The sequence below is a fragment of the Maniola hyperantus genome, chromosome 21 (genome assembly GCF_902806685.2).
Source record: "Maniola hyperantus chromosome 21, iAphHyp1.2, whole genome shotgun sequence".
Taxonomy (NCBI): Eukaryota; Metazoa; Arthropoda; class Insecta; order Lepidoptera; family Nymphalidae; genus Maniola; species Maniola hyperantus.
The window spans coordinates 1186522-1209577 of NC_048556.1; the positions used below are offsets into that span (position 1 = coordinate 1186522).

The following is a 23056-nucleotide window of genomic DNA, read 5'->3' on the forward strand; positions in this document are numbered from 1 at the left end:
TTTCGCTTCCTGCGCAGCATTAGTATGCAAGAACAGTACCCATACGCAGACACATTATTCTCCTCTGTCGCCCAGAGCCCGAGAGCTCTTTGTACCTGATGTCACTGTGTGTATGACAAGGGTGGTGCTAAACTTACTTGTTGGTGTTGGCGGTTTGGTCGCGGCGCGGCGCGGGCGCAGCACACACGTCGCCGCACGCCGCGCGCCGCATTACTTCTGCAACAATACAACAACTCTTTCAGTTTGCGAAGCGAAAGCTTTGCCTGGAGGGCTCCAAGTAATAACAGGTCGGATGGCAACGTCCTCCTCAGAGCGCCTCTTGTGAGGCTCGGACCACGGCTTTAGGATGACGTTGGAATGGATAGGTTGACTGGACCGAGGCCGTGGCGTGCCTATACGCCTGGTCGGTTTTTACACGCCATCGTACCGAACGGTAAATTCCTTGGCGACACGGCTTTGCCAGTAGGGTGGTAACTAGCCACGGCCGAAGCCTGCCACCAAACTCAGCAGAGCCAAGTTGTTCCTGCTGGGAATCGAACCCGGGACCTCCCACTTATAAGACCATAGCGCTCACCACTGTGCCAGGGAGGTCCTCAAACATCCGCAAAACGTTTCCAATCACATTCCCTTCATCCGTTTGTAGCCTTTCTGTTTACATCTACGTCAGAATTGTTGAAAATACCCTTCTGTAAAATACAGGTTGGACAGTGGTTAGACTCTGTACGACAAATCAAAGATATAGTCCGCGCCAATTAAATAGTCGTTCCTGAAGTTAACCGCAAGATGCGTCATTTAACATTTTTAAGACGTCAGAGGGGCGCATGATGCAGCCTGCACTCTAGGTTCACCATCTGCATTAGTGTGAGCGCTACATCCTTACAGAGCTCGTATCGTATAGGTCATACTTCATTGAACTGCCGGGAACTATACCAAACACCATAGATATGTCCGACTTGAGACACGAGAACTTCCTTTATTTAAGATAAAATTGAAAAAACTATTGTTAGAAAAGACATATTATTCGATTAATGATTACCTTGTAGAGAAATTTTAGTTTTATTTTAATTTTTGACATTTGTAACATTATCATTTAAATTTGTATTTTTTTGTGACTAAGTATTTAATTTGACTAATTTTATCAAAACTATGTACACGTTGTTCGGTATATCATAAGTCATAACATATTGCATGCTAATAGGCAGAATTTGGCTGTACCTTTTTGTTTTGTAATATCTGCACTGTTTACCCATATTCGCAATAAAGAAATTTGAATTTGAATTTGAATTTGACTTCAAAGATGTAAGGTGTCAAAAATAAACCAATTATACCCCGTCACGTCAGTCAGTGCGTGGCGTGTTGGCGTGTGCAGCGGCGAGCGAGTGTAACCCGAGCGAGTGGAGGGCGCCCGAAATACCGAACCAACGCGGTACACATTTCGCAACAAGCGCAGCTTAGAGCTGGCCCGCACATGGACAACGCTATTCTCACCACCAGATAGGGTTACATGCTGCTTCACGCTTTCAACAAAAACACACAGACACACACCTCTAACGCCAAACGCATCTCCCTTCCATCGTCACCTCGTGGGTGAACATAGGCCAGCACTTATGGCTCGAGACTCTACCATCGCGCCGTTACGAAACCGCGCGGTGCGATAGTCAAAATGTCAAGAGAGTAAATAGATCAATTATTAATAGTTCCTTAGCACACTCTCCGAAATATATCCTGTAGAATACCGACAGACAGGCAACTTTGCGCCGATGCTAGCTTTGAATTAACCAGCGCTTGACTGCCCAATGAGTCTTCTGGTGCGACGATCCACCGAATCCAATGTATCAAGCTGGTACTTAGCAGAGCCATCCCCATAAATGACAGCAGGTACCTAGGTACCCCATGCACGACCGAACTTGAGCGTCGTTGTCGTACCCATAGGGTCAGAAGCTGTTCCAGCGTGGAGTACCTGTTGTTGTGCAATGATTGCCGTCAAGCGCCTGCGCAAGCCTATCAAGCAATTAAAGAAAAAAGCTAAGTTTTTTGCCAGATGTTTTTGCTTTGGATTCGATATATTTGTTGAGTTTGAATTGACCAGTATTTTTTTAAATTAAATTCTATTAGCACCTCAATATACGGCTCTAAAAACTAATTTATCTATTATTGATTTACTGGTCAATCGATGCGGTAACGTAGCCGGCAAGGCGCAGGCGTGTGACTCAACAGACTTGAGCTCGTAAATCCGTCCGTGACGCATCCTCGCGGTGCGGCGCACGCGCAGCGATATCGCGTTTCGCGGTTTGTAGGTAATGTTTACATTTATCTACAGTTTTTGTTGTTTATGTTTTTATTTTACAGGTAACTAACTGTGTTCACGCTGCGCGGTTTTCTGGGATTCAACATCTAAGATGCTTAGGTATACCTACTATAAAAACCGGTCAAGTGTAAATCGGACTGGAACACGAAGGGTTCCGTAGACCGTACCATCGTACGAGATCGTCCGTACCATCGCAGTAGAGCGTATCTACTAAAAAAAACAATTGCATGGCGGCCATTTTGGTGTTTTATTTTTTGTTGTTATAGCGGCAATACAAATACACACTATAACGACTCTCTACCACAAAATATATAATAGTACTACGTATCTCTACTCTCTACCTGTACCTATACCGCATTTGCTAATTTGGCAAAATAAAATTTTTATTATTATCTTGTTATATTATCCTGCATGTTTAGCAGTGGGAGGGCGGGCGGTGCATTTCGCATGCTGCATGTTGCACCATACAGATTCGACCTGTTTCAGCGGATTACAGCAAATTAAGCTTCTGGTTCATTGTATGTCATGGACTTCCGCAAAGTAACGCCTGCTTCTATACAACATGTGTAGTTAATGCCAGCGTCCAGCGTGCAGCGTGCAGCGTGCAGCGTGCAGCGTGCAGCGATATGTGCAAAGATAACAGATATTGAACAGATGTACGCTCAGTAAGTACGCGTGGCAAGCACGTGCTAGGCAGCAGCACACGAGTAGGGATATCTACTGATTCTACTCGTGTGGTAGCAGTAGCTAAAGTATTATGTGGATGCCTCGTAGATAGTACGTTTTGGTGACGTGGGTTACCTACGTGGTGCTGGCTCGCTGCCAGCGTAGTGACGTCACAGGCGCCTATTCCTTGTACCTATTGTTCCATTTCTTAATAATATGTTCCATAAACCATTTCTGTATTTAAATGCGAAAGTGTGTTAGTTTGTAGGTTTCCTCTTCAATCACTTCGAACGGAGCAACTAACTGATGTTATTTTTGCATGGACAGTTAAAGACCTGGAGCATAAGAACATAAGAACATAAGAGGATGTGGACATAAGAAGCTACTTTTTATCCCGGAATATTAAAGAGTTTATACGGGATTATTAAAAGCCTATACCCAAGTGAACGAAAGTGTGTTTGTTTATTGGGTTATCCTTCAATCACGCCGCAACGGGTAGGCGTGATTTTTTTGAATGGATATAGTTAAATACCTCGAGAATTATATACGCTTTTTATCCCGGGAAATGAAAGAGTTCCCATGAGATTTTCAAAAACCTAAATCCACGCGGATAAAGTCGCGGGCATCAGCTATTTTCTCAACCAATGAACATTTCTAATATTATTATTTTATTTTTATTTTCTTCTTTTAACAAACAGCGCCCTCCGTTCTAGGGATCCAGCGGAATAAAGTAGGTACCTAGATAGGTAATATTATTATTCACTTATTTGGAAAGCTCGTCAAGAATCTGGATGTTTTGCTACAGCTCTCGCAACAACAACAATAATTCGAACCTTCCAAACTATAAACATCCTCTCATCTCCCGGTTTTATTGTTAAGAATTTACTTCAGTGGGAATTAGTATTATTTTAATTTTTTCCCCTAGACAACAAGCTCCTGATATACAAGACAATAATAAAGCCGATATGGTCATACGGCATTGAGCTCTGGGGATCAGCATGTGACTCCAATATTCAAATTGTACAAAGAGCTCAAAACTACATTTTGAAACAACTATCCAACGCGCCATGGTTCTTGCAGATATCGTAACTCCATGAGCACTTAAATATCAACACAGTAAAGGAAGAAATTAGAAGCTATAGTTGCAACTACAAAACAAGACTTACTAACCATCCAAATCGTCTGGCAGTGCAGTTGACAATGCCGCAGGCTAAAGAGAAAGCATATTATACTGGATAATTAGCTGAGAGCCAGAGAGTCTTCCCGCTGGGGAAGTTGTCTCCAATCACGCCAACCTGTCCTCCAACCAATCTGCTCATAGTCCATTGACTGATAAGGCACAACAAAACAAAAAAAAAACAATTTTTTTTTTAATTTTTTACGTTATAGAGAAAACCTACATAACAAAATCTCAAGTTTATAGACTTCCATGTCCGGACCTTTATTGTAGGTACCTAACTACTTATGGACACTTTTTGTGTAAGGTTGATTCATTTCAATTCAATTTTCTTTATTGTCAATTTGGGTTAGTTTACAGATCTTAAAGTTAAAGAATAGTTATAGCCAAAAATCATCATAATTAACCTTACGTGAGTAGGTTTAGTTACCTAAGAGTTACCTATCTGTTAGGCATCTAAGTACTTCGGTAGGTAGGGTACTCCCACTCCCACGCATTCTCTTAAATATGTGAAAAAAATGATCCAACATTTGTGAATTGGAATGACTTCATTCTGAGTGAATTGTCTAATTATCCAGATAACAAATATGTTTGTTTGTAGTTCATATTAGTATCTTTGAATGATTCCACTGTTGCTTGAGACGATGTCTTAGCGGTAGGTAGGTACTAGGTAGGTAGGTAGGTTATGACTACGCAACCCGCCCACAGCCACCGCCAAATATGACCTATTTACAAAATAACTACACGTTACACTGAATCTGTTTCCGTCTGTACATCAAACATATTTTGCAGAAACATAATTTAACTTTGAAATGTTGTTTGGTTCGCTTTCATAAATAAATATTATCTTAAAATGTAGGTACCTTATGTACTTTACTTACCTACCACGAGTTCTATTTATTTCGTATAATACGCGGCAGAAAGTAATGTACATCGGCCTTTAGATTGACATTTCGGCTTTTTAGAGCGTCGTCTCTGTCACTCATACCCATATGACGTTTTGTCGGTCTCAACGACAGAGGCAATGCTCTACAAATCCGCTATCTCCTTCTAAAGGTCGAGTTTTTAAACTGGCGGTATAGTTGGAAAATAACCAACTATACCGCCAGTTTAAAAACTTATAGGAAACAAATATCAAGCTCAAAGTAATACCCCAACCCGTTGACGCTTGCTAAAGGCTCGATGCAGTGTTATGGACTTGTTATGGAGTTTAACATGATAATGGCGTAAAGGGAATGTTATAATAGCGACCATATTCGGCGCAGGAGCAATGGATGGTATTTTGATTCGTTAAAAAAAGGTTTTTTTTTAAAAATAGCACTGAAACTGAAAAGTATCTAAGATAGATTACAATAATGTTTTAATTACTTTCAAACCAATTTACTTGTCCAGTGAACATCATCATCATCATCAGACTGTGGAAGTCCACAGCTGGACATCCCTAATGAGCGCCACCACACCTGGTCATCAGCCTTCCTCATCCAGCCACTTCCCGCCAGCCTCTTCATATTGTCGATCCATACACTAGTTTATACCTTCGCGGTCTCTACTTTAGGGCTTTAAGGCTCTAACGGCCAGTACCAAGTGTGGATTGGAGACTTCACATATCTTTGTGAACATTATGGAGAACTCTCAGGACTAGACTAGAGTACCGGGATCGAACCCCCGACCTCCCGAATAGGAGGCGGACGTCTTAACGATTAGGCTATCACGGCTTGTTATATCACAGTAGATACATAATTTACTACTTAAAACTGTAAACTGTAAACTGTACCTACTTACAACAATATAAACGAGAAATAATGACAATTATTGAAAATATTCGTGTTTAATCTGAAAACGACTTGATCGGGTATGAAGCAATAAGGCTCGGTAGTCGATAGTGTGGATATGGAGTTAATATAATAAAGGCGTAAAGGGAATGTTAATGGCGCCCATATTCGGCGCACGCGCAATGTGTTGTGATTCAGCGGCGTAGGACGTAGGACGGGCTGCGTCCGAACTCCGAACGCGCAGGCATTGTCACTAATGCATGTATTATTTATTATCCATACTTCCACACTTCAAAGTCAAAGTCAAATGATTTATTCAAAATAGGTAATAAATTACTCTTATTGATTGTCTGGTATAGTGTTAGATTTGTAAGATATAGTGGTGATAATTATAACGCAAACTTAAAACTAAAGCTACGAGGGTTCCAAACGCGCCCAGGTCTGAGAAGAGCCCACAACAAACTCAGCCGGGTATTCTTTTTATTATCACCACTTTACAAAATTATTGAAACTTATTAGAACTATCACAAAGTCGTTAAGCAACTCATTCCCAAGCTTGCTTATCATTTAAATAATCCTTTACATTGTAATAGGATTTTTCACTAATATTATAAATGCGAAAGGGTGTCTATAACTTTTTGCGGCCCATTCGTTTGACTGATTTTGATAAAAATCTGTACCAACGGAGACAGCATGCATGATGCACCCCGGAAATGGACAGTGGACATACGAGTAGGCTTTATGTCCCGGAAAACCAAAAAGTTCTCACGGAATTAAAAAAAACTTAAATTACGTTAACGAAATGCGGGCATCATTTATCTTTTAATAGATTTTTTTTAATTTGTGGAAAGGCAAGTCTAAAATTGACTGGAATTTTATTACAGAACTAGCTTATGCTCGCGGCTGTCTGCGTCGACAACACAATGACACAAATGTCAAACTGCTATTTTATTAATAACCCCCTTAGACGTTGAATTTTCAATAATCCTTTCTTAGCTGATTTCTACGTCATAATATAGCTATCTGCATGCCAGCCTGACCCGTCCTGTAGTTTATGCTGTGCGTTGGTAGATCAGTCACCCTTTCCTTTAATATTAAAAAAAAATACGCTCAGTCTCACAATTTCCCACAATTCGTTGCTCCATGGCCTCAACTCAATGGTGGGTGGTATAAATATGCACAATAAAGCCAAATCAACGATCTCTACATTTCATTTGAACGCTAAATACTAGCAACTAGCTGCTAGCTGCTAGCTGCTAGCAAGTGCGTCGCGGGAGACATTTTGACACTCGCCGTATTTGGCGACGGACGACCGCTACTTCAACTATTAGAGTCCTTTCAGACGTGTCACAACCACAAGGTCCACAAGCGCACCACAACATTGTTGGACAAAATTAGAAATTGGGACTAACACTTGGGAAAAATAAACAACAATTATTATTATTGATAACGGAGCAACGGATCGACGTGTTTTTTTTTTGGAAAATCAACGATTTGGGGTTTTACAAAAACCGCAGACATCAAGCTAGGCAAACATAAGAGCTTACTCAATTGAACAAACTAAGTACCTTATGCCCGCGACTTCATCCGCGTGGACTACATAAATTTCGAACCCCTGTTTTACCCCTTTAGGGATTGAATTTTCACAAATCCTTTCTTAACGGATGTTTACGTCATAATAATTATGCCGAATTTCACGCCGATCCGTCCAGTAGTTTGAGCTGTGCGTCGATAGATCAGTCACTCAATCAGTTAGCCAGCTTTTTCTTTATAAATTTTAAGTTAGATTTCACCGCGATTAATAGCCTCAACTGGTGACAGAAGGGCTGGCTCATTTTTTGCGCAACGGATCAGCCTGGCTGTCCAGCGCGGAAATGCAGCCAGTATTCTTGGCACCATTCCACGCGGTCATGATTTATATAGTAATTAGATAAGGCTAGCTTTAAGTTTTATTGTATTAAAAAAATAGTTAGATTAAAATATATTTTTGTACCTACGATGATACGGAACCCATACCGACTCGCACTTGACTGATTTTCAGAAAAAATAAAAGAGTCAAATTGTATACTTCAGTTGTGTCGCTCGCAACTTAAACAGGGGAAGGGGTAAACACAGAAACCACATTGGTTGACTCACGTGCCAGCTTGATGAATAGTATCACTGGTGATATCACATCAACTAACATGGTTAGGGACATAGATACAATAGTTGCGAGACAAATTCGCTTCAGCGGAACCCACTATGTATCTACTAAGATAGATTATCTTCATAGTTACATAGCAAGTGAGTAACAATGCCATTTACCCGATGGATTACTGAGTATACACGGACTCCGCTGATGAGTCACAAACTATTGCCATTATACTCTAAATCCTTAAAAACTTCGTTAGCGCGAGTTAGAACTTGAAACAATGAATCCGTTTTATTAGGTTTGTTTAAGTCTATTTATTCTTTTTTTCTGTGGCTTATTGTTAAGGATAGCCAATTCGATAAGAAAAGGCATTTAATACCCGTTCAATTTAATTTAAAAAGTGGTTGTTTTCTAAATTGTACAAGTCATTTCTATGTGTGTATATGGCATTATATTCCTTGGGGACTTAGGAAGGATTTTAAGATATTTCAACGCGATCTTCCCGGGATGAAGTTGCGGGAATAAATTAGTATTATGAATATATTGATATAATGTGTAAGTATTAAACGTAACGCAAAACGCGCGTTTTGACGACCTCCCTGGCGCAGTGGTGAGCGCTGTGGTCTTAATAGTGGGAGGTCCCGGGTTCGATTCCTGGCAGGGGTTTGGAATTTTATAATTTCTAAATTTCTGGTCTGGTCTGGTGGGAGGCTTCGGCCGTGGCTAGTTACCACCAAAGCCGTGCCGCCAAGCGATTTAGCGTTCCGGTACGATGCCGTGTAGAAACCAAAGGGGTATGGGTTTAATAAAAACTGCCATACCCCTTCCAGGTTAGCCCGCTATCATCTTAGACTGCATCATCACTTACCACCAGGTGAGATTGCAGTCAAGGGCTAACTTGTATCTTAATTTAAAAAAAAAAATGTGTAAGTATTCATACGTACCTAGTCTAAACTGCAACTTTGGTAGGTAGTGCGCGCATCTTTCAGATGAAATGCAAACATGTTACATAAGCGATCTGAGGCGGATAGGAATTTTTCAGTCCGTAGGCCGTTGGGCGAAATTGGGCAATTGGCCTTCCTAGTTCCTAGCGTGACGCGTAAGAATATAAAACAGAAGCTGAGGGGATATTTCCTTGGCAACCTATGATCATGCCGGGTTGCTCGGGAGATGTCTCATTGACTCCTGTCGCTATAACAAGTAAGTAACGTAATATTATATATCGCCTGTAAAAAAATTGTAGGTATACTATGAATTAAAGATTGAATGAATATGGTTAATAGTGAATATAAATTAAGCTTTTTACTATTATTTAGTTTTAAGTATTTTGATATTGTTTTTTTGTTGTATTTCTATCTTCATTTGTTAACTTTGTTATTATCTGTTTATTGTTTTTAAAGTCAAGTTAGTAATAATTGTTTATTTATATTTTTTATGATAAGCATGCAAGATATAATGCGCAGACGTACGCATTGAGGGTCAAACCTCTGTGTTTTTTTGCATTGCGCGCTGTGCTACCTAATATTATTTAATTATTTTCTGTGTGTTGATAATAAACCAAAAAAAATGGTTTGCCGTGAAAAGCCACCTGTGAAACATCAGCGCTGTTGATCATTATTTAAATAAGTGCGAAAATCTGAAAAATCACTTTCCGTGAAAATAGCCTGCTAAATGACAGTGAAGAAAAATAGCAATTTTATTGAAAGAAAGTTATTTCAAAGTAGCATATTGGTACTTTCCCTTTTGGCGATCTCTTATTATTAGCAATTGATGGCTGCGACAACTTAAGCCTCAGGTAGCTGCAGTCAAACAAGCCTCACACACGGTCACATTAATATTTTACGTGGCGAAATTTTTAATAATATAGTGCGGCCCGTCTGAATAGACACTTATACGGTAATGAGTACAACAAATACATTTCACAATTATTCTCTAGGTAATGTGACATGTATGGACATATTTGCACTTTGCGTTTCAATTTTATCAAACGATAATTTCAGTACATTTCTGAGAATATAACAAGTTTGCTAACGCCTAATATGGAATTTTGGAAAGGTAGTAAGTAGGTACCTACCTAATGTTATTTGAGGTCATAGGTATTTATTGTAACACCAATACTTAATTTGATTGTTTTATAAGAGTCGATTTACTTAGCGGTCGCATCATCTGATGATGATGATGATGATCGCCATGCATGATCGAGCCGTCATCGGCGCACTACTGAGCATGGTTCTCGTCTCAGAATGAAACGGGTTTAGGCCATAATATGTAATAGGTACAGTGCGCGGCAGAAAGTAATGTACATCGACCTTTAGAATGACATTTCAGCTTTGTAGAGCGTTGTCTCCGTCCCTCATACCTATATGACGCTTTGTCGGTCTCTGTCGTTGAGACTCTATGCTCTACAATTCCGCTATCTTCTTCTGCCGCATACTTTAAGTAGTTTACGTACGAAAAACTAATGTAGATAACTAAGTAGGATAATATACTTAGTCTACATTTAGACAATGCCATCTCAACCTGTCGCGTACTATAGGTATTAAAAAATCTTTAATTGATTTTTTCAATTCGTGCTGGGATAATTAATTATCTAAAACCATCTCTGTTTCTGAGTAGATATGATAATTAGTGATAACCTTTTTGTTGACGGTAAAGTTATACCTACTTATTAAGTATATAGATAGTAACTAGGCGACTCTGTCACAGATGTGCCTCTGTTTCTGAATCTTATCACATCCAGTATACAGGGTGTAACCAGAACGCTAGCAAAAACTTAGCATTATTGTTAACTATCTAAGCACAATCCAATACCAATAACTTAGTGTTAGTTAGTTTTTTCAAATCAGCAATGTATAGCGTGCAAAACTAGGGTCAATGCCCCACCTACAACGCGACATTGATTCCGAGTGGCCTACTTACGCAACATTTGTTGACCTCAACCGCCAGTCAGACGTTTTATTTGCAACATATATAAAATATAGGTTATTATTTTATAATTTTATCGCGTTTTTTTGTGGTATCATATTAATACTATCACCTGTCTTCGTTTTTGCTAGCGTTCTGGTTACACCCTGTATAAACCAGATGTACGCAGTCAAGACTATACACTCATAAACATTATAATTTAATTAATAGTTCATCTCTTATCTTTTGAACTAGGTAGGTACTAAAATTCCTAATTAGATATGACGCGAAAATCCACTTGAATTCCCAGATCTAGCATAATATGAGTAGGTTGTAGGTACTATAGGTCATCCGCATCCACAAGACGTGTTAGGTACTTCTTACATTATTGGAAATGGTAAACAAATCCCATAGACCTATAAATACTCACAAATCCATGGGGAAATCACAACCTTTCATGTTAATGTTGACGTAATCTGTCAATTGATGCGCGGGACTGCAATTGCTTTGTATTAAGTAGGTACAGTAGGTAGGTATAATATGGTTTAATATTGTATATCAAATCTTTGAAAAGAGCAACCGCCGAGTTTCTTGCTGGTTCTTATCGGTAGGAACGGCATTCCGAACCAGTAGCAGATGCATTTGACGACTCAAAAGTACTTGTAAAAGTTTAATTTTTTTTTAAAATTACTATGGACGAGTCGGGAAAACATCAATTGTCATCAAACTTTAGCAGATACATTGAAAAGTTACATTCAAGAATCCCAAATTATTGTCTACGAGGTGACTTTAGGGAAACATTCCCGCTAGCGTAGCGTCTAGCGCCAATTTTACAGTTGGCCAATGTGATAACCACAATTTCAATTGGCTGATACTCTTTTCTATTGGTTAAAATAAAACTATGTTGCGAGAGTATTCAAATTTAACCAATAAGAACAACTGATCGATCACAAGTCCGATGGTAGCGTAACAGGTTGAAAGATAATCACCTGCAGCATCCCGAAGCATTTGCGACATCCAAATCTCTGAAGGCACTATCTCTGATGAAAGACACTGATTTCCAGGCACTGTATCTCACAGGGGAGGCACTGCTTGTGATAAATCCGAGCACTTTCTTCTTCACCTTTAAGGCACTTTTTTCATAGATGCACTGGGTATGTCTATGTACTGCACGGGAGCGAGGGTGGGCAGGGCGCGCTGCTGCACGCTGCACGCGCGGTATCACTTGGGCCGGAGGGACTCGCGAGTCGCGACTCGCGCCCGTCTCGTCTAAATACAGACAACGCAGCCGCGACCAAAATCGCTCGTATTGCTTTACGGCCTAAATTTAGAGGCCGCTGGCTACAGAAATAAATGCGTTTTTACGTGTTTTTCACGCGCATAGACGCGAATAGGAGCCAGGAGGCTGGTGCGGTGCCAGCGCGCGCGAAACTCGAGATTCGTGCCGTATTTGGCACGCGCGCTGACGGTTTTGGGTATTTAGTTTCGCGCAAGGCGCCCCGTGCGCTAATTCGAGCATCGCGAGCTCGCGCTTCTCTCGGGCACGTCTCGGGATGCGCGTGAGATGAGATGGTGCCATATAAGGCAATACGTTTTCACGCGCCGCTGCAACAAACGGGACTGCGCAATCGGAAACGAAACGCTTATTTTTAGAATGCATTTAACTAGTTATTACCGCGTCATAAATATCGGCTGATTCCATGATGATTCATTTCTTGCTAAGGTGGATTTAATGTATCCGAATCCGATAGAAGATAGATAGGTACTTTTTTTATCGGACAAGTGCGAGTCAGACTCGCGCACCGAGGGTTCCGTGCTACAGCCGTATTTTTTCAACATTTTGTACGATAAATCAAAAATTATTATGCATAAAAATAAGTAGTATATAATCTGTTTTAGAATGTACAAGTAAATCCCTTTCATATAATACCCCATTTGCTACGCTTGAAAATAGCAATATTTGTTCATGAACACTGTTTAACTTTTTCTCTTGTGATGTAACCACAAACTCACGATTTTCAGATTTTTCCCTTTCTGTACCTATGCTATAAAACCTACCTGCCTCCCAAATTTTATTCTAATTCCAAATTCTAAGACCAAAATCTAGGTCAACGGGAAGTACCTAGCTACTAAAATCCCGTTGAAACTCTTTTATTTTTCGGGATAAAAAGTAGCCTATATCCTTCTCCGGGATGTAGATTCTGTACCAAATTTCAATTCGGCATACAGACAGACAGACTGTAAACAGCTAACTCTGTACCAAATTTCATCAAAATTCATTAAACTCTTAGGCCGTGAAAACTGAAAAGCTAGCAGACAGACAGACAAACCCACTTTCGCAATTATAATATTAGTATGGATGGATCTCTACGTGGTAACTGGCAGCCCTTTGGTTCACATTTCATATAATAATTGTCAGTTAATGCATACCGGCTCAATTAGCATAAACGTAAGTCCCTATAGGCCCGCAATTTGCATCTCGCGGGTACACTGAGCCACACAATATTGAAACTAAATATTTCCTACCATTTTTCATGCTTTTGGCCAAAGTAAATCTCAAAAGATACTCTGAACAACCATGTTAGAACCAAAAATACAGGGTGTAACCAGAACCAAACGCTGGTAAAAACGAAGACAGATGATAATATACTTACTGATGATCGATACCACAAAAAATAATGCGAAAGAAAATAAAAAAATCCTATACATTTTGTAAAATTTCACGATAGGTATATTGCAAATAAAACATCTGACTGACGCTAGAGGTTCGAGAACGTTCCATAGGCCACTTGGAGTCAATGCCGCGTCGTAGGCTGGGCATTGACCCGAGTTTTGCATGCTAAAGGTACATTGTGGGTATGAAAAATACTAAAGCACTAAAACTACAAGATGAGGCAAATGGTTATTGGTTTTGGATTGTGTTTAGGTAGTACAGATAACGATAACGTAAATTTTTTGCCAAGTTTTTGCTAGCGTTCTGGCGCGGGCGTAGCGTAGCATTCTTGATGACACGAGTACATCGGGTACATAAAATTCTTAAAAAATCAAAATGGTGCATTTTTGTGCGGGTTGAAAAAGATGCAGTGCAAAGCGCGCGCCGCTGCAGTCGAGGTTTTTTAAAAACTTTTGAAATTACTTATTTTATTTATTTTATTTATTTTATTCAGTTACAAGTAATCCTTTGACTGCAATCTCACCTGGTGGTAAGTGATGAATGCACTCTAAAGGTGGAAGCGGGCTAACCTGGAAAGGGTATGGCAGTTAAACCCCACAGGTTAAACCCACACCCCTTTGGTTTCTACACGGCATCGTGGCGGCACGGCTTTGTCGGTAGGGTGGTAACTAGCCACGGCCGAAGCCTCCCACCAGACACTTGTTCGTTTCTCGTGTTATGTCTGTTTTATTCCCCAACAGTTAATGTGTCCGTTTGTACATTCCGCCTTGACCATATCCAGTAGTATATCTGGCGTGGGATTAGATATCAACACTAACGCCTCTAGGTTCCGCTGACACCATTAAATACGCCTCTATTATCTTGAGCAACTGCTCCTTTTAACTAAATAACATATTATTCTTATTATAAAAACCCGGCCAAGTGCTAGACAGGCTCGTGTACCGAGGGTTCCGTACTACATTCGCATTTTTTCGACATTTTGCACGATAAATCAAAAACATAAAATAAAACAGACCAAGTGCGAGTCAGGCTCGCGCAACGAGGGTTCCGTACTACAGTCGTATTTTTTCGACATTTGTTTGTGTGTGCGATAAATCCAAAACTACTTTTCTTTTGAGGTAGTTACTTACGTAACCCTAAAAATCATAGCCAAGTATCACTCGGGATGATGAGATAGGGATTCTAACGATACCCCATATCTACATTCTACATCCAGATACATCTATTGAGATATTTAGAAGTTATGTGAATAAAGAAACTCACATCACATACATACATATACCTACATATGAATGCTAAAAAAATTACACTCCTTTTTTTTGGGCAGTCGTAGAATTATGATTTTAATAAAATAATGCAGGTAAATCTGAATATAGGGTTCTGATAACAAATACATATGCTTAGGAAATTAGCTATAATTGCTTGGAATTAGAAATGAAGGCGTCGAATTATGAAACTGATCTGACTGAGATAAGATCTGTGTGAGTGGTGACACTCATGACAGCAATGTTAAGTGCATGGCGCTATCAGCCAACGTTGTGACTTGTGAGCCTCTCACCGGCTGTGGAGTGTGGAGGCATGGCGATATAGTATACCACTCCCCCGCATTACTTGCACTCTCAGTACTCTGGATTACGATTAAACTCCAATTTCAATTAAACAAAGAATTTCGACAATAAATAAATGTCGAATTAATGATTTTAAGCTTATTTCATGGTTTAACGACATAATATTGTATTGTATAAAACGAGTACATACCTACCACGATTATTAAAGCGATTTTTAACTGCCAATATTTCGACTCAGTTGCATAAGTCGTGGTCACGACGGGTATATCGGCAGTTAAAAATCGCCTAATTAATCGTGGTATGTAACCGTTTCATACAATACAATAATGTCGAATTGTAAAATAATAATGATGCCATAATTGAAGTAATACTACTTATAGTGAATAGTGATGTGATACGGTTCAATCGATTGCACTATATACATTTGCAAATTGATATAATGCTCGGAACATCAGTAGGTAGGTAGGCATCGATGGTAATTATGGTTAATCTTTGACACTACAAGCTACCTAGCAAGATTATACACAAATCATAAGACTTCCTAAGTATGGTACCTTGATTTAGGTATAAATGTTATTATGATTTATGATTTGATAATATTATATAGGCACTAATTTATGTTTGTTGTTAATTCATGAATGTAACAACACCCATCCCAATGAATCAATCGGTGCAATGGCCACTGAATCCTACGTAGCCCGTGTACATGAATCAGTGAAATGGTGTTTTTGTCTCATTCATCCCACGAGGTCGATGGTCGCGGCGCTGTGTCGTGTACCTAACAATGAGGATTAGCATAACGAGCGACTAATGAAACGATAACATTACACAAAAAGCGTGGCGATGTGTTCGCGTCGGCACTCGGGCTGCCCATTGTAGACTACGCGGGGGACAGCTATCTGTAGGGTTGCCAATTTGTCACAGACCGGAGTGCCAGTACGCACGGTCGACTCGTCGCCTGGCAACTCAGTCGACGGCGTCTAAGATTAAGACAGTCAAAAAATGAATGAATGATTCATTCCACACATTATGTTTTTTCTGTACAAAAAACTGCTGGCTGCTCTGGTAATTGTTCTGATCTCGTAAGTTGTGAATTGTGAGTGTAAGGTGAGTTAGTATTATTATTTGGTGGTTTAGATACAAACGGCTTTTCCAGAGACCGGCGGTGATGCGGCGAGCAAAATTATACATTTTCACAAAAGTGCAGGACCTGACCTATGAGGTCAACCCATTTGTCAGCAAGTATATCACAGCGAGGGGACTCCTTCAGCAGCGCGTTTAGCGCGGCCAAAGCACACGAGTAGATATCCGTAGCCAAAGTGCGCGGCATGGGTGACCTGGCGCGCGCTACCGTGCGACACGGACTCAAGAAAAACTTGCAGCGGGTGGCGGGGGTAGCTGTAATTAGTGGGTGCATAATCACAGCACAGCAGAGCTCCCCCCCCCCGGTGACGCTGTAGCGGCCAGTAGGGCCTACGCAGCATAGTCAATCCGAAACAACAAAAAAAACAGCAGAGCTCGTTATGAAGAGAGCAGTCGATCACGTCATCACACCCCGAAGAATCTTGCAAATTGTACCAATTTGATCGCAGTCTCTTCGAGTTATGTTTCAACTCTAAATAAAGTTACCTTTTGGCAGCCCTATAGAGAAGTGTAGCGCGTTGGTGCGTGGGCGCATCGACTCCATCCATCAGCTTGTATTGGCCCTACTTGGCCGCTACACGCGCCACTAACCACTGTTACCACTTCATACGTCCAGCAACTAACGAGACTGAATGTTTTCTAGTTCCTAGCTCTAAGTTTAGATGTCATTTTGTAGTTTTAACTTCCTTTGTATTTTTTTTTCTTATTGTGTGTTATATTGTGAGCTAAATAAAGTTAATTATTTATTTATATCTTGCAAGACATATCAGACAGGTACCTATTTAAGTACCTATATTAAATTTTATGTAGTCATAGCAACTTTTTCTACAACCGCACCGTGCGCCACCGTAAGCAGTTTCACCCTCACCACCTGGGTGTCTGGTGCACTTCGACCGTCCGTTGTGCCAGATCTAGCTTTCCACGCACATACAAACTGTGAAATCAACTCCCATCGGCGGTGTTCCCATTAGATTACAACATGGGGTTATTCAAGGGGCGGACCAACAAATTCCTAAAACGCCGGCAACGCATCGGCGGTTCCTCTGGTGCTGCAAATGTTCATGGGCAGCGGTAATCACTTAACATCAGAAAGATCCAAGAAAAATCTAAGTTAGGTTTGAAACACTTTTCCTGCTGAATAGTTCCAGTAATGAAGCCTTTGCTTTTTAGTATAGACTATACAGAAAGCAAAGGCTTGAAACATCAATAAAAAACTCTGACAAAGCCTACGACGATCTTTCTGGAAGCTCAGTCAGCTAAGCCAATCCAATTTGGGAATACAATCAGATAAGACATCACAGAAATTATTATAAACAAAAATAAAACCGGCCAAGTGCGAGACAGACTCGCGCACTGAGGGTTCCGTACTCGCGTATTTTTTTCGACATTTAGCACGATAAATCAAAAACTATTATGCATAAAAATATTTTTGTTTTATTTTTATTTCGACTTAATGAACAGTGAACATTTTACGCCACACTTTTAGACCAAAGCACTAGATAAAAACCGAGACTGCAGGTGTTTGCAATTTGCAGCCCAAATAGACCGTAGTCTGTGCTAGGGCTGACAAAGATTTTAAATAATAAGAAATAATAATCTGTTTTCGAATATGCAAGTAAAGCCCTATCATAGATACATTTGACATCATCATACTATACCTAAATTGAAAATACTAATTATTTGTTTATGAACACAATCATTTTTTTTGTGATGTAACCACAAATTCATGAGTTTCGGTTTTTTTCCTTTACTTGCGCTATAAGACCTACCTACCTGCCAAATTTCATGCTTCTAGGTCAACGGGAAGTACCCTGTAGGTTTTCTTGACAAACACGACAGACGCACAGACAGACAGACAACAAACTGATCCTGTAAGGAGTGTAAGGGTACCTTTTTTCCTTTCGAGGTACGGAACCCTAAAAATGTTAACAATAATGATCGGTGACAATAATCACTTAGCAGTTAGCGAACCGCACGACACTTTCCTTGTAGGGCAAGTATTGCTGAGTTAGTCTCGAGCACGTGGGTGCCCGCTGCCCGCTGCCCGCCGGCCGCCGCCCGCCGCCCGCCCGCGCGAACCCAACGCGGATTACCTACATTATATTTTATTGCATATAAAGTTGTGTTATCTACCACACTTGACGTTTGTAAATGACTAGCTTATGTTCGCGACTTCGTCCGTGTGGACTACACAAATTTCAAACCTCTATTTTACCCCCAAGAGATGGAATTTTGAAGAATTCTTTCTTTGCGGATGTCTGTCAAAATAGCTTTTACTACAACATTTCAGCCCGATTGATCCGTCCAGTGGCTTGAGCTGTGCGTTGATAGATCAATCAGTCAGTCAATCACCTTTTCCTTTTAAATACACTAGCTAGGCTTTAAATAGACTAGCTGATCCGACCCGACTTCGCTACAAGACCACAGCGGCGCTCGGGAGGCCGTGATTCTATTTACATATTTTATTTACTAGAAAACTTATACTAAAGTGACTTTTGGAGGACAGATATCAGAATAGGATTTTTAAGAACAATTTGATCTTTGCGATACTTGTCGCAATTTTTCGGGAAAGAAACGCAAATGTTTTTGAAAATTTTAAAAAGGCATCTATCGCTATCTAACATTACGTACCTAATGATGAGTTTTTAAGGCATTATATAGAGATAGCGCGCACCACGGTTTTCCGTACGTTTTTTCCCCGCAAAATCTGTGGACTATAGAACTCAGAACTACATACTTAGAAGCGCGCGCATTGCTGAATTAATTCCGCACCGGATTTTGATAGATTTCAATTCAAATTAACGGTTTTTAAAACGCACCTCATCTAACCGCACCGCGGTGCGCGCTAGTTCTAACTATCACTAAGTTATTTTAGATAAATAAGGACCACTTTTAGTTTTTAAAAAGCGATCATCAGAAAACATGGAAAATTTGACAAATATTTAAGGTAAATAGGTACGCACAAAGGGTCAGTTATGGGCATAATGCGCCATAAACAATACAACACACAATATAATATAACGAAGCAGCCGAGATGGGCAATGTTTCGCCGGATGCGTGGGATCGCGTTTTGGATGCTGCGTGTCTGAGATGACAGCGGCCTACGTATTGATACCGAGATTGATGGATGTGCATTGGATTCCAAAAACAGACGCCAAACAACAATAGAGTATGGACTGTAATTATGTTCTTTAAGGAAGTTGACAGCATCATTGTAATATTCTACTAGTTATTATCATAAATTAAATATTATAAAATAATTGGAGTTCATTATTGGTTATTAAAGATGTTGATTAGGTTTTTTTCATTACAGGTTAGGTTTGCGCTTGGCGACATTCATGCCTTAACGAAAGCAATGATGAGGTCTAAGTTGAAGCGCGCTTGCCTAGAAGATGCCTAGTTCATTCTATGTCAAAAATGTAAGTATTAAAGAAAGAAAGAACAAACGTTTATTTTTGAAAACTGTGCCACACATTCCCAGTTATACTTACGGGTTAGGTTATCCTGGCGCCTCTAATGCTTGAGCAGCAAAGTCAAAAGACCTCAATCAGAAGCAGCGCCGGTGTGATCGATGGCTGGAGTAAACTACCTATGTCATGTGTGGCACAACCCGGAAAAGTGGCACAACCCGGAAAAGTGGCACAACCCGGAAAAAAGGTCCCGACTCAGCATAAATGCTACATGTCTCGAAATGTACAAAAAACATACAGCGCTGGTTTTCAGTAGTAATTAACCATTGATGTTGGAATTAATAACTTACCTAATACTTACCCTTCAGTAATAACCTAACTACTTACTAACAAATAATAATATGAATTGTGTGCCCGGGATCGAAACCTAAACCCCTAGAATAAGAACGTAGGACTAGGCCATCCCCGCTTCTACCATGCACCAAATATTATGTTGAACAAGGATTCAGCAATAGCAATAATAATAGAAAAACTTATTTAAAGTTTATGAATGCACCAAACTTGTTGTAAACTGTAAATATTCTTCTTTAATAAATAAATAAATACAAATTAGGTATTTATGTCAGTTCTATATTTTTCGTAACAGTTATTTTTAGACATCGCAGGTAGCTACTTCTGATCCTAAATCTTTTAAGGATATAACTGCGCGAGATAGATATAACATTTCCTTAAACACTGCGGACGAATTCCGCAAACAATCGCGTGACTCGATCGCGGTTATTCAGCTGTCATATCTCGTTAAAGTATCAATAATATGCCAAATCGGCCGCGCGGGAATCGGCGCCGGCTAAATGCGGCCTCCATAAAATATATAATACGATTTTAGCGGACGTAAACGGACATGTCCTCGCGACTATTTCCTTATAACCGCCAATAAGACCATACTCATTCACTGTGCTCTGTAGCACACTGCAACTGTAGATCAATGTGATAGTTTGTTCGGTTGCTTTATAGCTATAGGCCTATTCCTGGATCCCACCTACGCTGCTTATCTTTTTTTACTGAAAATCTATATATATAAAAGGAGAAGGTGACTGACTGACTGACTGACTGACTGACTGACTGACTGATGTATCAACGCACAGCTCAAACTACTGGACGGATCGGGCTGAAATTTGGCATGCAGATAGCTATTATGACGTAGGCATCCGCTAAGAAAGGGTTTTTGAAAATTTACCTCCTAAGGGGGTTAAATAGGGGTTTGAAATTTGTGTAGTCCACGCGGACGAAGTCGCGAGCATTAGCTAGTATAACAATAAAACTTGAAGCTAGCCTTATCTAATTGCTAGACATACCAATCATGCGCCCGGGCGTAGATGCCAAGAATGTTGGCTGCATTCCGAGTAGCCTACTAATGTAACGTTCGTTGACCTCTAGCGTCAGTTAGATGTTTCATTTGCAATATATCGTAAACTTTTACTAAATTATAGGCATTTTATATATTTTTTCGCGTTTTTTTAGGGTTCCGTACCTCAAAAGGAATAACGGAACCCTTATAGGATCACTTTGTTGTCTGTCTGTCTGTCTGTCGGTCTGTCAATAAACCTACAGAGTACTTCCCGTTGACCTAGAATCATGAAATTGGCAGGTAGGTGGGTCTTATAGCAGACATTAGGAGAAAAATTTGTGGTTACACAAAAAAATTACCTAAATTGTGGTCATGTGGTTCAATTTTCGAAGTAAGATAACTATATCAAGTAAAATGTCATATTATGAAAGAGCTTCACTTGTGCATTCTAAAACTAATAGAATATGTAACAGTACTTGCCTTCAGTTACACCAATGAAAAGACTATAATGCATCACGTTAACATTTTTAACACAAGAGGCAAGAACAACAGAGAGTGTGCTACCTCACTCGTAAATAATAGGCAGCAACCAGCAACCACAGATATGTAACTGAATTCAGCAACCAATAGTGGTCGGCCGCTCGCTATGATTGACGATATTTTCGCGCCATTCAAAAATTAGATTTCTGCGCAGGTACATCGGCGTAACGTATAAAAGTGCCTAGCACTGTAGTCCATACTGCACCTTCAGATTGGACTAGATACTTATCTACTTATTTTGCGACCACTGTACTGCAACCCCAACAGATGTTAGGTGACCTATACTTATTAAGGGGTTGTCACCTATCTGTTGTTCCCTTTTCCTAGGTACAACAATAGTAGGTACGGCAACGGGTGGAGTTTGAACCGCCGACCTTTCAGTCCTTGAACCGTTGAGCTATCGAGGTTCTTGCATATTTTACTCTGTACACCCTCTTTTATCATTTACTTAGGTATAAGTACCGACTTATCTGCCTAGTAACTACATGTAGGATATAAATGCTTAGTGATGACTTGAATAATGGTTAGTTTCAATTTACGAAAAGCCCCAGGCGCTGAGTAAATTACATACGTTAGTGCCATTATTTTTCACACGATTACCTAGTAAATAGAGTCTACCTATCAATTACTGATCCATGAATAATACAGTTATTTATTGGCCAGGCTAATAACAATTTAGAGCCTCAATAGCTCAACGGTTAGAGGAGCGGACTGAAATCCGAAAGGTCACCGGTTCAAACCCCACCCGTTTATTCCGAATATTCCAAGCCTGTCGTTAGGATCTTTACCACTCTTTACGCGCGTTACTTAATAATATGTACTTAATTATATCATCATCATCATCATGATCAACCCATCACCGGCTCACTACAGAGAGTACAGAGCGCGGGTCTCCTCTCAGAGTGACAAGGGTTTTTGGCCATAGTCTACCACGCTGGCCATGTGCGGATTGGTAGACTTCACACACCTTTGAGAACATTATGGAGAACTCTCAGGCATGCAGGTTTCCTCACGATGTTTTTCTTCACCCTTAAAGCAAGTGATATTTAATTAATTAAAACGCACTGTATAACTCCGAAAAGCTAGAGGTGCGTGCCCGGGATCGAACCCCCGACCTCCGATTAGAAGGCGGACGTCCTAACCACTAGGCTATCACTTAATTATATACATATTTTTAAATCTTTTAAATATAGAGCTTTCTGTCCTGCCACAGTTGTTACCGGCAACACCGGCAACTTAGATGTATTGTTGTAATAGAAGTCAATTAGCTGTAAATGTTGTGCATTGTGCTACACGGTACACCCACACCGACGTGCGACGTGCGGTGACTCAGCTGAACCAAACGACAAAATGCTCTCTATAATGATGCCCCCAATCGGTTGACAGATCGTCTTATGATTTGCACAGGCTTGCCG

General features: G+C 40.2%; 1 protein-coding gene across 2 annotated transcripts in view; it reads right to left on the bottom strand.

Annotated features, from left to right (window-relative positions):
• Positions 1-23056, bottom strand: part of LOC117992434 (uncharacterized) — a 29567-nt gene that overhangs the window by 5093 nt on the left and 1418 nt on the right. Inside the window, exons 1-2 of one of the 2 annotated variants that reach the window (XM_034980132.2) lie at positions 11948-12555; positions 138-216 (exon numbers count right to left, since the gene is read on the bottom strand). In XM_034980132.2, the coding sequence (XP_034836023.1) occupies positions 138-216; positions 11948-11975 (107 nt within the window). In that variant the 5' untranslated portion in view covers positions 11976-12555. Of the gene's footprint in view, positions 1-137; positions 217-11947; positions 12556-23056 lie in introns of those variants that run through there. The other variant, XM_069505901.1, reaches the window with a different exon arrangement.